General features: G+C 35.9%; 1 protein-coding gene across 5 annotated transcripts in view; it reads right to left on the bottom strand.

Annotated features, from left to right (window-relative positions):
• The window catches only part of cmip (c-Maf inducing protein), a 184,908-nt gene that overhangs the window by 16,442 nt on the left and 149,444 nt on the right, over positions 1-19,022 (bottom strand). For 3 of the 5 annotated variants that reach the window (XM_028810156.2, XM_028810155.2, XM_028810157.2), the window contains exons 10-14: positions 17,699-18,058; positions 10,752-10,817; positions 6,159-6,185; positions 3,824-3,872; positions 122-247 (exon numbers count right to left, since the gene is read on the bottom strand). In XM_028810156.2, the coding sequence (XP_028665989.1) occupies positions 122-247; positions 3,824-3,872; positions 6,159-6,185; positions 10,752-10,817; positions 17,699-18,058 (628 nt within the window). The remainder of the gene's footprint in view (positions 1-121; positions 248-3,823; positions 3,873-6,158; positions 6,186-10,751; positions 10,818-17,698; positions 18,059-19,022) is intronic. The other 2 variants (XM_028810158.2, XM_028810159.2) reach the window with 1 other exon arrangement.

Raw genomic sequence — 19,022 nt, 5'->3', positions numbered from 1 at the left:
TGCTGATGATTGAATGAAACTAAGGTCACACCACTTTGGCGTTGGCCTGGCTGAATCACTCCTCTGGCCATTAAAACCATGTTATTAATAAAATGATACTAAGCTGAAGAGCATGACTCACATTATTGCACACACGTACCATACTGGCAAAGAGCTCTCCATCATCATCACAGGCCACTCCTCCTGGGCTGTAAAGCTGGAACCAGCCATCTTTGCCAGCGCGAACACTCAGCAAACATGAGTGGACCTGTAAAAAAACACAGAAGGGTGTTATCATAAAGAAAGCAACTTTGAGATGACTAGACTACTACTATTAAAAAATGATTACAGTATGTAGAGCAGGGGTGTCCAGCTCCGATTCTGGAGGGGCACAGTAGCTGCTGGTCTTCCTTCCTGCAACTTTCTTAATCAGGGACCAATTTCTTCTGTTAACTGACTTCTATTCCCTTCATTTTAATTTTTGTGTTTTTAAAGACTCCATCCTTTGATTTTTTTTTTTTTTAAATAAAAATGAGATGTGAAGTGATCCGACAGATGACGACCAGCTAACTCCAACCATATTCTTAAGTACAAGATGATTCTTGTTGTTAATTAAATCTGCTATTTAACTCCATGACTTGCTGGTGCTCTCATCCTGTCACAGCAGATATTTCCAAAACAGTTGCTTTTCTTTTGTCTGATAGAACTAACAAAATGTTTTATGGACTTGAGCAGATCAATATTACTTTTATTAATATTAATTATTTTTTATTTTCAGATATTCTATGATGGACAAAGGTTAGTTGGGCATGTGCAGGCTCACTTTGTGTGTCATTATTGTTTCACTGCTAATTAAGGAAAAAAACAATTACAGGATAAGGATCTTAAATAGAAAGTCAATTACAAGTAGAAGTTAATTAGCAGCAGAAACTAGTCACTAATTAAGGAAATGGTTAGAATGAAAGCCTGCAGCCTCCAGGTTCAGAGCTGACATCCCTGGTATAGAGGATAAGAAACTGTTAAACACATTGTGAAAAAAAAACAATCAAATACTACCCAAACAGGACAACTCTTAAAATGAAATGGCACAATTGCATATAATCGATTTTTGGCAAAATAAAATTGAACTGATGAACTAATAAAAGAGAACAAAACTACAGACAATCATGGGCACGTCCTACTAACACTGCAACCAAGTCTGGCATAAGGAAAAGTTAGCAGATGACAACTGTTAAATGAGTTGTGAATTTTTAATTAACATTTAGAATGATAAAAATCATTCACCTCTTTTTCAGTTGATATTTTTATACATAGTTAGAAAAAGACACATTATCAAATTCTGACATGAAAAGAGATCTAACAGTACTTCCAAGAAAAAGCCATTACATTTTTCTCACTCATTTAGCTTATATACAAAATTCCTACTTATTCAGTTAACGACAGCTTGAAGCTATTAGTGTGTGGCTTTTGAAATAAAAACTGGTACACTTGGCACATTCTGGAATTGTGCAAATCCACAAAATATTTATTGACAGAGCATCATATTCTCAACCACTGTTTGGATAATGGGATATAATTTAAACCAGGCCGGATCTAAAAAACCTCAGCCTCTTGGATGTGATGTTAGAGAACTAGGAACCTTTTTTCATACTTTTCAATTCATAATATACAGACAACATAAGGTTTTGCTTTGGAAATGATACAGCTTAAGTTTTTTTTAATCAAATTAGTTCATATTGAAATTGAGAAAAAAAGTAAACCTTTATGGCACAAGTTTCAGATTTTGTACAAATTATTGGAAAAGAAAATGTGGTAAACACTGGTGTCTTGAATTGTATTAGCCAGGGGACTAACTGCACAAATAGAAAGCATGGCTGTTATGTAAATTACACACTTAAATTTTATCATTAATAAGGCACAGCTCCTCTGATACTCCAACCTATGTGCTCTACCATGTTCACTTTGTTACACAAGTCAAACTGAATACAGAAGCAAAGAAAGTCGATGATAACACAAATGATTTTATTACCATAGATTAAAAAATACAGGACACATTTACCAAGCAGTCCAATGTGCTGCTGAAACTGACATCAATTTATGAAAAAATAAGCAAGGTAAAAGTGGCATAGAGGTGCTCCTCTTAGCATCTTGAGGTAAAAAGGTAATGGCTATCTGGCAGTTCTAAATTACCCTTTGGGATTGTTTCTTATGTTACTACTGTAACCATAACCAGAGTTCTTGCAGGTGTCAGTGGAATTCTACTGGTAGAATCAGAAAGATAAGAACACAGGTAGACTTGGTTGGGCATGTCAAAGGGTTTATGATAAATGCTTGAAATTTTAAATTCTAGAATACATGGTATAAATAGGCCTGCGAACTGAAAACCAGCAGATCTTCTATTTGAATTTCACTCTGCCCTAAAGCAAAACCACAGTGGGAGTTGGTTTAATGATACAGTAAGTGGGTGTTCTGCTGATTAAGGTTGAGAAACTACTCAGTATTATTAAATATACAAAATATTTATCCTGGACAGAGCTGCCAATATCATATACACCATCAGGTGTTCTGTGGTAAACATGATCCTTGTCAGTGTTATGTTCCTCCTTCTTCTTATAGGGTAATAAAAATACAATCCTATCTCAAACCAGGGAGTCAGGTTTCAGAATAAGCATTTCCGTAATGTCTCAGTGAAGAAATGTGTGTGGCAGAGTCTATAATAGGTGAAGCAAAAGAGTAAAAACTGGGGAGACACAGAGAAGGACACAGAACAGTTATTTGGGGTCAATGTGGATGACGAAACCCATACTATGATGAAAAAAATATTTCTTTATAGTTCTTCTAAAAATGCAAGTCTACATGTACCACAGATCTACATTATTAAAGGAAGAAGTTGCTTTCTTGTCTCATTTATTAGAAATGATGACAAGTTATATAATGCAACAAATACCATGCTATTTGTTTGGTACTTGCTACTTCATATCCTCAAACTGGAGCCTCTTTGATGCTATGGGCTCTGCCACACAGCACACCATGAGAAGCACTCAAAGACAAACCTATATTTCTTTCTGTGTTGTTGCACTAAAGTGTCACAAAATCCAACATAATAAATAAATGGATATATAATAGACCAAATTAAAATCACTGGAGACTTTCCATTTGATTTCATGAATGCAGTATGTCAATGCCATGAAAAATTGAGCATGGATTTAGAATGACATATTCTTTTTTTATGGGAATTAATCAGTATAGCTATTTCATGTAAAATAGCTAAATTACCTGTCAAGGACAATAACAGAAAAAATTCAAAAAAATATTTGAAATATCTCTTGCCTTATGCATCCCATCAGCGTATATCCTACGCCATTCTACGGTATCCTCATGTGTCATGTGTGGCCAGCCCATCTTCTCTTGATCACATTCCCTTAAAACTAGGTCCTCTGACTCTATCAATTAAATTTTTGACTACCATTAATGGAAGATGGGCCCTCATTACATGCTGTGAAAACAACATTTTTATTCTTGCAAAGACTTCCTGTGTCTGAAGATGGCCATCTTTGTGTGTGTCAGCCTCTCCTGGCTGGCACTTCCTGTCTCAATCACATTTGACTGAGTAACTAAAGAGAAACTGATCAATCATACTAAGGCCAAACATATCAATTAAATTGCTCAGAGGGATAGGAAACACACACACACTCACAGAGTATTGTTTTATTATATATTAGATAAATAAGGATGTATTTTTATCCACATAAGATACATTCTCTAGAATGAATATCACATCAGAAGACTGCTACTTCCTCACTTTAGTCTAAGCACACTTTTACATCCTACTGTGTTCACCTACCTCCTGCCGAGGATCTTCTGCAAATCTTTGGATAACATACTTCAGCTCTCTGTTTGGGATGGTAAGAAATAATTAATCAATAGACACACTTTAGCCAAAATTCAGAAGCTTTCTTTTACATTAATACTGCGGTCATTATTACTTGAGTTGTGTCAGGATGCTTAACATGAAAAAATATTTCATATTTTTTATTTCTGTCTCAAAGTAGAAAACTCTTAAAACCTCGGTAAGAAACATTTCAGTTTTTTTTTTTTTTACAGAAAATGTACCGGTACTATTATTTTTGATGAGGCTGGTACAGTGCTAGTGCCCACACTGAATGAAAGTCACAATATAAATACTCAGTTGAATTTCCACATTTGTTTGGACAACACAAAAAGTAGCCATATTTTTATTGGACCTTTATTCTATGAAAGCTAAAAAATTACTTTGACAAAGCCATTTATTAAGGAAACAACCTAACCATATTAAAGTAGTGGTTGGCTTCAGACATAGTTAACCATCTAATTCAATAAAAACACTTAAAGAATTCAGGCAGCACTGAAATACAGCATTAAAAGAATACTCCACCCAAAAATGATGTTACTTACCCCATGAGGTATATAGTGATGACTGAGAAAAAAATTTTCATCTTATGTTTTCATTAACAACAGAACTAACAAAGTTTATGCTTTAATGCAGGGTTCTCATACTCTGGGGTCCTGAAGGACCATAGTGGCTTCAGGTTTTCATTCCAACCATTATCTTAATTTTTGCTGCTAATTAACTTCTTCTGAATTCATTCTAATTGACTTGGTTTTTTAAAGATTTGTTTCCTTGAATTTCTTCATTGTTCCTCAGAATTGTTTCATTCCTTTCCTTAAACAGCACCCAAACAGAAATGAAATGAGAAGTGAGTGAGCCAACAGAAGACCAACTAAGTCAGGGCCTCAAACTCCAACCAATTTCATTCCAAACAGTTGCTTAATTAGGCCTTAATTCTAATTGTTAATTAAATCTGTTCTTTAATTCATGGCTTGATGCTGCGCTCATTGTGCAACAGCATACGTTTCTGAAATGGTTGATTTTCTCTTTTTGAAGAGCACTGTTAAAATATGTTTTGTGGACCTAAGCAGATTAACATTCCTGAGACCTTCATGTTCAGTTTCAGATACTGTATGGGGGACACAGTTTTTTGCTTGTCATGTTTTGATTAATTTTGTATCTCATTATTGTTTGGCAGTTAATTAAGGAAAAAGAAACAAATCTGAGTCTTTAAGAGCAAGTCAATTACAATTAATTCAAAAGAAGTTAATTAGCAGCAGAAACAGGTCACTAATTAGGAAAATGGTTAGAATGAAAACCTGCAGCCACTGCGGCCCTCCAGGACTTGAGGTTTTAGAAACCTGCTTTAATGGAAGTGAGCAGTGACAAATGCTGAATATCAAAATGTCAATGTAAAAAATCTCACATTACTCATCATTCAGTTGTATACTCAAAACATGCAAAATGTATACATTTTTTTTTTCTAAAATATTATTATATGAATTTCTATAGCAAAACTAAAGTACCCCACAACCTGGAACCCTTTCACACAGGTCACACTTTTTAACTGAAGACCGGACTCTTCGCCAATTGTATAAGGGAGAGAGGCAGGTCTTCAATTCAAAATCACAACCCTGTGTGAAAGGCCTTTTGAATATACACTTGGATTACTTGATGTGGATTATGTGATAAAAGTAATGCAAGATTTTTTCATGGACAGTTTGATAGTTATCTGTTGCCCAGTGTTGATCACTGCCTGCTTCCATTAAAGCATAAACTTTGTTAGATCTGTTACAAAAATACAATTTTTGTGTGGAATATTCTTCTAAACAGAATTACTGTATCTTTTCAGTGTTCTGACTACTATTCACACATTAATAACATGATAATCCTGATAAAGAAAGCAACAAAAAAAATTCAAAAAGTTCATCATAGTATTCAGGGCAAGGAAGAGTATATATGAATAGGCTGCAATGTTACCATGTTCTATTAAACAATATATTAGAAAAAGTAAAACAGAAAAATATCTGAATCTGTCCATCTGAATTTCTTTCTGAAATTGTGCTATAAGCAATTGGAGTTAGTAATCAGAAATTCATTATGAACATACAATAATACTGGCCCAGAAACAAAAAAAAAAACAAACGCAAGAAACAAAATAGACAATTGATCAACTGACTGTAACCTGTAAGGCCAGAGGACCAAAGTTCTGGAAGTATAGACATTACAAAAGGCTGTATAACTTCTTTAACACAACAACTAAAATAATTGAAAATTAATTATAATGGAAACCGAGTAAGAATTTACTTACTTTGTGAATTTTTCATGTGCAAGAGCCCTGGTGATACAAAAGCAAAATGTATATAAAAATATTAGAAATGTATAAGCTGGAAAATGATGACATTTTGTTTGCGCAAAAAAATAACATAAAAATGGCAGTTTCAGGTAATTGAGAGAATACAATATCACACAGGGTGGTATGGTGGTGCAGTGCTAGTGCTGCTGCCTCACAGTAAGGAGACTTGGGTTCGCTTCTCGGGTCCTCCCTGTGTGGAGTTTGCATGTTCTTCCCATGTCTACATGGGTTTCTATCCGGGTGCTCCGGTTTCCTCCCACAGTCCGAAGACATGCAGGTTAGGTATATTGTCCCTAGTATGAGCTTGGTGTGTGGGTGTGTGTGTGTGCCCAGCAGTGGGCTGGTGCCCTGCCTGGGGTTTGTTCCTGCCTTGTACCCTGTGTTGGCTGGGATTGGCTCCAGCAGACCCCCGTGACCCTGTGTTAGGACATAGCAAGTTGGATAATGACTGACTGACTGACAATATCAAACTATACATCATATGTAATTAAGAAATAAGATTTTAGTTATGACAGTGCTGGCCACCATGGGATAAGATAAAGCTATTTTTTATGTCTATCTATTATAAAAAAATCCTGGGAGGGAGACTAGACGTGATCTCCTCGGAAGACAATTTGACGTCCCACGAGAGACACTTTAACGTCACATGAGACAAGGCAGTGAGACAACATTTAAAATAAGTTCACGGACATCTAACCAAGCAGTTGTTGGAATGCTTTTGGCAGACAGACATCATGTGCTCCCATCTCTTAAAACAACGATAAGCAGAACACACAGCTTGCCAGCAGCAGCAGGAAGCCAGCAGATGTTTCGACCGCTTCTCCTTAGCATACTCATATGAGTCAATGATGATGTACACAAAAATAATACTGAAATTCATTCATATCTTTCAGTTGAATAGTTGGACAAAAATGCAAGTGTTTGATGTAACATTAACTTACTGGATTTTTCAAGAATGATTTTTAGCATGGAATATATTGTACAAAATTTATATTTCATTGCTTTGCCACTTCGTTCCACAAAGGAAATGTGCACTGTAGGAAATGATGGAACAATGTGTGAATGCATGATGTACTGGACATTTTTATAAAGCCACATCTTCCAAAGAATATGAAATTTGTAAAGATAATGCCACAAAGCCATTTCACTGTTTACCCATTTTTTATGTGATTTATTATGTTTTAACAATCCCTGAGGAGAAATTGTCTTTTCACTTGAACCTTGGAGGTCATAATAAAAATGTTTTCTACTGTAGAGAATAAGTGACTATCAGGACCTGTGCAATTAAAAGATAAAAACAATGACCCTACTTGTGCACATCCCCACTCCTACACCAATCCTTTAAACAATATTATGGAAGGACAGAGCAAAGGACAATACGAAGCCTTTGTGAAAAAACCAAGAGAGCAGTGGTCTACAGCTAAACTAAAAAAAAAACAAAGGCACTAAGAAGGATCAGCTCCTGTTGTCACTGATAAGAAGATATCCAGCTTCCCACAAAATTGGAGTATAAAAGCCATTTCTTGACTGTGGTCAGAGCGCAAGAAGAGTTTTATTATGAAGAGTCATCAGAAGAAGAAAGGGGAGATTTTCAGCGAGAGGCCAGTGCAAGCATGGCAGCTATGGTACATGGGAAAAATAGCTCCACTCTACTGGATTAGGAGAGAGAGGGAGAATGTGGAAGTATTTAATATTAGGAAAGTGTGGGGTGAGAGAGGAAATTGGACAAAAAAAGAAAAAAAGAGTTGGAGACAAAAATGCAATAATAGGAAGTATATTTTTTGAAGTGGTATTCATTGAGATGGTAATGGAGGATGGGAGTTTATGCTGCCACACTGAATTTTTTTTTTTTTTTTGCCTCACAAGAAAGTACCAGAAAGGGCAAAGAGTACATGATTGATTTCTAACTTGGATATGTAGATCAAACATGGGCAACAGTTCCTTGTTAAATAAAGTATGATGTTATAAAAATAATACAGTCCAAACTGCAATTTAACTGACAAGCAGTGTTACCTAAAGTATAAAATATTTAGTAATAAAAAATAAATAAAATGAATGCTCTGCTGTTATGCCAAATATCACTGTCAAATAACTTTGGGTTTATTAACCAAAAATGATAGAAATGTTAGAAGGAAATTGCACCTCAAGCTGCATCATAATCAGTTTACTTCAGTAAGTGACACTACAACTACAATTATTGCACATTATTATTACAATTATTAACAGGAAATAATGCAGTCACTTTTCTGTATCTGAGAAGTAACTTCACACATTTACTTTAGATACTTAGCCTGCCAGTTTGCACTGGGCTCAGGTGTGTTTAAAGATCCATTAGTAATTAAATGCAAGGTCATACATAAAATGAGTAATACTTAAGAGAAGCAATTAAAAGCCTTTGTTTTGTTTTGCTAAACCATTTAATGCCAGTCACTTCTGATCTGACCTCTTGGGTCCTATTTACCAAACTAGTTGTCATTTAACAATCTTAAATTCTTCTTTGCACTGCAGAGATTATCATACAGTTCAAGTAGTAATAACCTCAAAATAGGTCATCTTTAGTTTGGGGATGATGGGAATGGGAAACCCAACATATTAAGAACAAAAGCCTGTATTAGGAAAATGACAGGTTAGTAAACAGTGTAATTAGAGATGTTAATGGTCACCCTAGAGGTTACATTTTCCACACTAATGTTGTCATTACTGTATGGTACCTGCAAGATCATAAGCTTTATCAACAAAACATGCAACAGTTGTCATTAACTCTCTCTACCCTGCCATCACGCTTCTTTGAAAGTCACTCTGACTCTCCTTTTTGGCATAATGCTGCCAGAAGAATCAAATGTTTATATGATTGTTTTCTGACATTACAATAATAAACAAACCCATTTTAAAAACACTCCTCATGCATCCACAAATTCTCTAACGTAAAAAGTAAGAAAGAAAATGATGACTTGATATTTACAATAGGAAAATAATGCATCTTTTTTATGGGTGTTCAGGTCCTGCCATACAACTAATATATTCCAATAAAGCTTGTAAAATCTTAAAATTAGTATTTATTTACAAATACAACTTTTTATGAACCTAGGTTTTATGAAGGAAAATCCAATTAATGTGAGGCAAAGTATTCCTAAGTATCTAATCAAATATATTCATTTTAATAATAGATAGAGAAGTTTTTACAGAAGCTCTTTAAATAAATGAATACATAAATAGGTAGACAAGTAAGTAAGCAGGTAAATAAATATACTTTGGTCTGAACACACATCAGAATGAGTATAAAGCAAAAAAAATTAAAGGAAACAAAACTTTTGACTTGGATGTCACAGTAAGGCATTATGCAGACGTACTGCTGTTGGCACAATATAAAATATTATACTATAATATAATATAAATACTACTGTACCATTGATCATAACAGAATATAACTTGTTCATTTTTCAGTACTGAAAATGCCATGTATCTTGATTCGTAAGTTATTAATTATTAAACCATAAAGACTTTAAGTAAACTGCTCATTTCCAATGTTTAGAAGAGAATGGCTTCCAACCCTGTTGTAAAAGTGTGCATGTGTTTTGATAAGGGGTAAATGCTGATGCTATAAATCTGAAAGTAACAAGCACAGTGTTTACATATCAAATCCTGCAACAATATCTTCTAAAAGTATTAGTGTTGTGCATTTTATGACTACAACCTTGTGACAATTTATGATCAGTGAGGGCACTGGGTTAAACACTCACTACACTGCCTATTGGCTGTAAGTTTAGGAAAAACAAATATTCATAAAAATATTTTAGGTTTTCTATCAAAACAAATGGAATGAATACAGCTTTAATTGGTAATTCTAAATTGGCCACATGTTAATCTGTGCAGCCCCTGTGATGGACTAGCTCATTTATCTCTGGGTTGGTTCCTGCCTCTGCCCAATGTTACAGAAATATGCTAAGGATCCCTCATAACCCTAACAAAAAAATATCCACATTGATCTGGTGTTTACAATTTTTTCAAACTCATGGTAAACCAATGTGCCAAAAAAAGGGAATAAAAGAACACATTAAAGATGCTTATGTGCTTGCAATAAAGTACAAAATGATTTCAAGAAATATTGAAAGAACAGAATGCACATATAAATATGACAATATCTATGCTATATCAACAGCTAAATATCTTAACATACAAACTCCTCAAAAACCTTTTAATGCTGCAGATGGCAAATTGTGCATAGTTCCTCCATAAAAGAAACATTATTATGTATTTCTGAACTTTTAAGAACAAAATATTTTTTTCTGCTTCTGTTATGCATTTACTGGTCCACATAATATCAATTGTTGTGTTTTACATTTTATTGTTATGGACATATTGCATTCAGTGTACAATTAAGAAAAAAAAACGCTTCTTAGGGGGATAAAATTAAACCTACAATAGACTGTTTAAACCTTTATTTAAAAAATACTTCTAGTACACATAATTGGATACATAATTTAAAATACATAAAGTAAGCACCATTTACAACAAATGACAAACATGCTTGAATAACAATCTACTTACTCTTTAGGAAATGGAATAGGCTGTAGCAGACTGGCCAGTGCTGGTCTCCAGTCATCATAATCAGACCTACAGAAGAACAGAGAAGCGATCAAGTATGGTATCATCCAGTTAAACCACAAAAGTGACAAAAATATAACATTAGTAACATAATTGAGGGTGCAATTTAGAGGTGAGGTACATGCTGTTTAATTATGCAAAGGAAAAAGTTATTTATCTGAAAAGCTCATGGAAAGTTAGTCTTCTCTGGCAAATTTGGTATAACACAGGCACAAATTATGTATAGGGTGTACATGGCAATGCTTCCCCTGAACAGCTAGGTTGCAGCCCCCTCGATTATGGTGCCATTAAGGATTCCCATAAGGCACACGGGAAATTGTAGTTTGCTGCCTCATAACCCTGTAGGGTTAAACGGGTGCTACCAGTGGGATCAGAAAAGACTATCAAGCACAACCTTGTTGGGCTCCAACCTTACTCGGAAGTACTCCTGGGCCAAACCTTTGGGACACTGGAAGTACTCCATGGTTTTATATAAAAGGAACCGTCTGCCTCAAATCCAAGAGCCAGGGTTGGGAAGAGGTCGACAAAGCTTGAAGGAGAATCGAGTGAGGCAGAGAAGATGAAGCAGAGAAGAAGACATAGTATAGTCAGGCTTATTATTGTGATTGTGCTTGTAGTGTGGGAAACTTCCTTTACAAGAGTTTCACACAAGAGAGAGAGAGAGTGAGAGAGAGAGCATATAGAGGCATGGACAGCAATGTCCACTGTAAGAATATGTTACAATGTAGCGCATCATTAAATGGATATATCACTGTTGGGTCAAAAATTGAAGAAAAAAAAAAAAAGATGTTAAATAGATAGATAGATAGATAGATAGATAGATAGATAGATAGATAGATAGATAGATAGATAGATAGATACTTTATTAATCCCCAAGGGGAAATTCACAAATAAACACAAAATAATTCATAAATAAACACAATCTAAAAAATGTTTTTTACTGCTCAACATCTACACAATGAAAAAAGAAAAAGAAAAAAAGAGGCCCTCCAAACTATTAAAAAAGATCAGTCATGCTTCCAAACTATTTTCAACATTATTTTACTTTCACAGAGAATTATATTTTATCCATCCATCCATCAATATTTTGAACCTACTTTTTACACTCCAGCATATCTGACACATAAAGAAAACCCAGGGAAACATCCTAACTTAATCAGGACACTGATAAGATTCTGGAAGTTAAACCCAGGTTCCTGGACCTGTGAATGGGCAACTCAGAAGGTGGTCACAATGATTATGCACCCCTTCTACTACAAGTAAGTAAAACCTAAGTTGTTATTGGACAAGGAGATCTCTGTAGGCATGGGTGCATCAGAAGAACATGGCAGAAATGCAGAGCTGCCAAAACTGTTACAAAATAGAAAAAAAAAAGAAAATCATACTAGTGCAGCTGGGCAAGGAGAACAAGAAAAATATAACAGCTGTAAAACAAGTAGCAAGAAGTCAAATAAATTCAAAGAAAAAAATGTAGTTGAAATTCTAAGCACAAAAATAAGAACCAATAAGAATGTTTTACGTTTTGCATTTAACTCTTCCTAACTACATAAAAACTTAAGACAGTATGCTGCAGAGGTTCATGAATAGCAAATGTTATCCAGTCATAAATGTCAACACTGATCGTGCAGTTCTAGAAGTAGAACGAAGTACAGTATGTCTGCTATGCATAACATGTATTAATGGGAGAAACAAGTGTGAAAAACATGATGGAACTCAAATTTGTTGTGCCAAAAAACTGACGAGTATACAGTATGTACAGTAGACCCCGACGAAGACGCGGTTCAGGGTTCACAGACTCAGTCGTTCGCGGATTTTTCCTTAGAACCTAACTATTAATTGTTAGTGGAAAGCGCAAATATCCTCAGCAATTTTTTCTGGCTTTTTTTGTGGCAATACTGTGCTGTAGAGAGAACAGGAAGCAACCACTGAGGGAAACGTGGCTTGGGATGGTGAAAGTAGCCAATCCGAGAGCGTTATTCATTTCTCCTTGCTGCTGATTGACTGCTGCCCTGTGACGCGCCTCCAGTTGAGTGTCCTCATGTTTTCCATTTTGTTATTGTATTAATTTTGTTATTCTTAAACGCACAAGATGTCGCTGAAACACCCTGCACCTTTGAAGCGCCAGATGAAGTTTAAAACACTCCAGGAGAAGGTGGAACTACTGGATTTGCTCCGGGAACTAAAAAGTTATGCTGCAGTAGCGCGCCACTATGGCATTAATGAAAGCACCGTATGCTACATAAAGAAGAACAAGGCAGCGATCCGGAGTACCGTATCTGTAAGTTTCTGTGATAGTGCCAAAAAGGGTTGTACCAGCAGTTCGCTACAGGAGACAATGTAGACGGTACCGAAGAACTGCAACCAGGACCATCAACAGCACCGGAGCCTGAAGATTTTCAAGGCAGTAAGGGATGGTTTGATCATTTTCAGAAACGATTTAATATTAAATGCTTCTCTCTACATGGAGAGGCAGCATCTGCTGACAAAGAAGCCATGGAGAAGTACACCGAGACATTTAGGCACATCATAGAGGAGAAGGGATACAAGCCCTAACAAGTTTTTAACATGGATGAGACTGGCTTGTTCTGCAAGAAGATGCTGTCCAGAACTTACATCATGAAGGACGAAGCCAAAGCTCCAGGGTTTAAGGCACAGAAGGACAGAATGACATTTATTATGCGTGGCAATGCTGCTGGTTACGTGAAGAAACCTGGCCTAATCTACAAATCAGTGAACACTAGGGCCCTTAAAAACAAAAACAAAAACCTGCTCCCTGTCTTCTGGATGCACAACCCTAAAGCCCGGATTACCAAAATCCTTGCTTCAAACTGGTTTCACCAGAGCTTCATCCCTCAAGCCATGGAATACCTCCACGACTTAGGCATGAACTTCAAAGTGTTGCTTATTATGGATATTGCTAGCGGCCACCCTTTGGATTTGTATTACGAGGGAGTTCAGACTGAGTTCCTCCCTGCCAACACCACCTCCCCTCATCCAACCTATGGATCAAGGCGTGATCCTTGCCTTCAAGGCTCTTTATACTCAGATTTCTCTCCAATACCTTGTGGATGCAATGGATGCAGACGAGAATTTTACATTGAAGGGTTACTGGCATAACTTTACAATCGCGATGTGCCCGTCAGTCATCCAAGCTGCTCTTAAGGAGATGAAAAAGAAAACCCTCAACGCCTGCTGGAAGAAGCTGTGGCCACAGTGTGTCCATGACAACAAGGCTTATCACCCAAAAAAATTCAGCACGACACTGTCGACAAGGCCATGGAACTGGCAAAGATACTGGGTGGTGAAGGTTTTGACGACATCAATCAAGATGAGGTGAACAACCTTATCGATGCCCACTCTGAACCCCTTACGGACGAGGATTTGTTGGAGTTAACAAAGTCTGCCAGCGAAGAGGAGGAGGAAGAGACAGATTCAGTGCAAGAGGAAGAGGAGCAGGGCCTGACATTGGAACGTCTGTCCCAGATTATTCGGACATCGAAGGCGTTACAAGGGATGATTGAAGCATGGGATCCCTATATGGATCAGACTCTCAAAGTTAATAATGGCATCGATGTTGCCATTCAGACATATAAAACACTCCTTGCCACCATGAAGAAACAATGACAGCAACTTCCCATCACAATGTTCCTGAAACCTATAAAGAAAAGCCAGCATGAAACTCTACCAGAAGACGACCCGTCGAAAGATACGACTCCTCCTGAAGTATCTGAAGAAGAGGTGCCATCGAGGAACTGTAAATCCTCTGCATCGTACTGCACAGCTACTTTATCATTATCATCATTATTAATCATTGGTGAGTATCCGTACATTTTACTATATTTTAATTAAATTAAATTATTATGTATTTACTCTACAAATAACAAAGAAAACGACTGCGCATACCAAAGAAAATGAGCTTGCATGAATTACAGTACATAGAATGTCAGTATTTTACATTCTAGCACAGCAGGAGACAGTTTACCTTTACATTCTGTTTTTAGGTAATGTATTAAGGTAATTTTTTAGGTAATGTATTAATGTATTAAGCTAAGTTTGCAATGAAATTGAAGTGCTTTGGGGGGCATACTGTATTTAGGGTTTAAACTATAAAAATAGGCATTTAAAAGGCATTTTTTAACCACATCCAAAAGTCATGGTTTTTCACAATTCGCGGGTGTTCTAGGAACGTAACTTTTGGGGGTGTACTGTATAGCAATATTTCAGCTCCAGCATAAAGGGTTCTGATCAAATCGAAACATTGTCAGTGTATGTCTCCTATTTCTACCTTTAAAACAATTCTATAAAAGATCAAGAGTAATTCTTTACAGATCTCATTTGAAGAAACACACACACACACACACACACACACACACACACACACACACACACACACACACAGAGTCCTATAGTATATTGAGTATGCAAAAAATCTTGAGTGTGCAAGCAAATGCAAAGTGATTTGAGGGGAAAAAAAAAAACTCCCATGTACATACAAGGAAATAAATTACTGATGCCAGCATCTTCCATATCTCAAAAGACATGTTCCAGCACACAAAACAGTTGGTCGAACAGGTTCTCCCATAGGTGTATTTAAATCAGGCAGGATACCTGGTCTAGTTCAAGCAACAATTTTTCCAATACAGTCTTAAATTAATAATTGGAATGTGGTGCACCTTACACTGGAACAGTGTGCCAAAGGCATAAATGAAAGTAATAAACATAAGCCTAAGCCAACAAAAAAAAAAGAAAAGCAAAATACATTTTCTGCATAGTTATAATGCAGATGACACGTGTAACACGCCACCACTATGCTTATTTTTTTACACATCCACCTCAGCACCAAGTACATGGCACCTAATGATGTGTAGTTCAAGCAGAACGGATGTTTTACGATTACTCTATGTTAATTCAGAGGATAAAATGTTGCTTAAATAAAACATTTGTATTAGGACATTAATAAGTCAGTCAGTCATTATCCATCCATAATCCAACCCGTTATATCCTAACACAGGGTCATGGGGGTCTGCTGGAGCCAATCCCTGCCAGCACAGGGCGCAAGGCAGGAACAAACCTGGTCAGGGTGTCAGCCCACCGCAGGGTACACACACAGACACACGCACGTACACACACACCAAGCACACACTAGGGACAATTCAGGATCGCCAATGCACCTACCCTGCATGTCTTTGGACTGTGGGAGGAAACCAGAGCACCCAGAGGAAACCCAAGCAGACACGGGGAGAACATGCAAACTCCACGCAGGGAGGACCTGGTAAGTGAACCAAGGTCTCCTTACTGTGAGGCAGCAGCACTACCACTTAACCACCTTGCCGCCCAGGACATTAATAATAAGAAAAAATATTCTTTATTATTAGTTAACAGTTATTACTATACATTAATCCAGTTATTTCTTTTTTTGTTACAATGGGAAAAGAAAGAAATTATTTAATATTTTACTCTTATTTTAATTAAAATGATTATTAAAAAGATATCTATATTACAATAATTGCAATACAATTGCAGAGAATATTTCAAACAAACTAGTTTTACAAATTATTTATAATATTTGGGTTTTAATATTACTCCTGTGACAGTTGCAAAAACCCCTTCTCCAATACTCCCAAAATCTAGGGAGAGCACAACCTGGGGAACCTAGAATATAGCTGTTAAACCAAGTCATAAGGAAATGTCAAATACTGGTGCTACAAATGAGCCTTATTAAATATTCTAGTACTGTATATAAAAAAGGTAACAGGTGACTGCTACGTAATGCAGCACATGCAAAGGCATGTCAAAGGACATGGTATAGAAATCCCCAGTAAAGCAGGAAGCCATAAGGTGGCAAAATTTTCTTGCAAGTGAAGCAAATAAAAAAAACAGAAGTGAAAGTAGTTAAAAAGAAATTTGTTTTATATTCTAACATTTTTCAGAAGAGTCAATAATTTTGGCAATGGTGTTATGTAAATGAGAAGCAGTGAACATCTCAAAAGTTTGATTTCTCCCCCCACTGCCCCCCCCCCCCCCCCCCCCATTTGTTGAGCACCCAGCACTGCACAAAAGTTAATGAAGTACAAAAGCAGAATTCTTTAGAAAACAGGATAATTTTAGACTATTGGGGACAGCTTCATCATTGGATTAATAATGGTTAGCACAATGATACAATGATACACAAAAACCACAAAAAACAAATAATACTGTATGTAGAAGCTAATGCTTTGAACCAGTTAGTCATAAGTATCAAATGCAAGAATAAAATGGACTTCAGGTGAATGCACTCATAATTATTGCTGCCAAGCTGCCCTAGACAAAGTTCACAAAAAAAAAAAAAAAAAGTGGAAAAGGGCATAATAGGGATTTGAAATGTGACAGCTCTCACTGTATGTTAAATATGCCAATAAAAATGTCCTTTTTACAAATCTGTAAGTTGAAAAACAGCTAATTTACTCTGTTCTTTGTTTTACAATTATTTTCATCTTCTTTATTAAAGGTCATAAGAGTTTTTCAGTATAAACTGCAAATAAAATAGAGCACTCTTTAAAAGACTTATTCAGAAGACGCTTACTCATAACTAATTTCACACCGAGGTCTGTTTTCCCAGCATATCTTTTTCTATAAATACCCTTCATGTGACATTTGGTTTGTTCATTATTTACTGTAGTCTAGGTATATATGATCAGTCTAAACCACGCTCCTATAGCAAGATTCTGAAAAGAACAAAGTTAAAAATGATCTTACACTGAATTGTACTTCACACTCCTTCCGAAAATATTAATTTCAAAAACAGCTGATTAGTATGAGGTAATTTATGTGACCATTCTTTTCCTACACTCTTTAGTGGTGAACATGTCAAGCACTATGTGGTTCAAAGTAGCGTTTAAGGGTTTACTTACAGCATTTTGAGGATTTCAACATAACAGACCAGTACACGGTCTGCCTGTGGGCTCAGTTCAATGTTCATAGTGCTGCAGGCAGGACTCACTAGCAGGCAGTCAATAAGGTTAGGCTCACTTTCATTTCCTGCAGGACTTTTCAGCTTTTGATTGGCAGTATTATTATGTTTTAACTCCACATGGATCTCACTGGAGTTTACAATAACCACAGATTTGATGCGTGGTTCAGTAGGCGAAGTGACTTCTTGGGAGACTAAGTCAGGATTGGCTCTTAGCAGTCTCAGAGGCAGATTGGGTTTCCTGTCACATTGCTGTTGACATCCATTCCGGATCTCCTTTAGGCTGGGTGAGTTATCTCGACTGTGGAAAAGAACACAAGGAAGCCAGATAATCAGACACAGCTTGATACTGTTACATTAAACAATATGTGGCATGTCATTTAGTACAAAATAAACTGATTAGCCATATATTATCAAGTACTATTTTAGTGTGAGTATTTTCCCTGACATTATTCACTGTATTTTTAAAAGTATAAATAAAAGAACAAGTGAAATAACTACATTTTGTAAATGCTAATATAGGAAACCTGCATACATCTTACCATTTTAAAGGCACTACTGCTGTTATTTATCATCATTATTAGGGAAACATTTTGCATTAAAATGTATGTGCTTAAAATAGTTTTGTCTTTAACAATAATTTGATGAAAATATTTAAGAGTGTTGAGTTGATTATTTGGGGATTGCTGTAGTTATTATTGTTGTCCTTTTGCAGTATATGGGAATTAACATTAATTTTATATGACTTTCACCAAATTAACTTTCATGGCAATAAAATAAAATAAATCATAGTAAATGGTGTAACTAGAAACATGAAAATTACATTTCATAGATACTAAATATTACTATAAGGATCATTATAAGGACAATATCAGTTAACATAATGAGATCTTCATTTTGTCCTGCACAGTATTAAATGTACTGTCCTTTCTGAACCCACTTTATCCAGTACAGGCTTATTGTCGACTTTACCACTATGCCATAATTAAAAACTGTTGAGACATGATAGTTTTACTAGTAACCTCTTAATATCCCATAAACTTTCACATATGCACCTGTTTTAATTATTTAAATGGCCTCTATACTGTCACAGTGATACACATATTGTAAACTAAGCTGAAGCTGTTTCTAGTCTAATTATAAAAAGAAGAAATGTATATGGTTTATTTGCTTAAAACCATTTTACAATTACATACGTTCATATCATTAAATTGTCTAAGTTGGTGTCATACATATTCATGCAAATAAAGGTAATTGAAAGACTA

This window comes from Erpetoichthys calabaricus, chromosome 9 (assembly GCF_900747795.2).
Source record: "Erpetoichthys calabaricus chromosome 9, fErpCal1.3, whole genome shotgun sequence".
NCBI lineage: Eukaryota > Metazoa > Chordata > Cladistia > Polypteriformes > Polypteridae > Erpetoichthys > Erpetoichthys calabaricus.
Note: the sequence above shows the minus strand (reverse complement) of the source record. Positions and strands in the feature narration are given on the sequence as shown.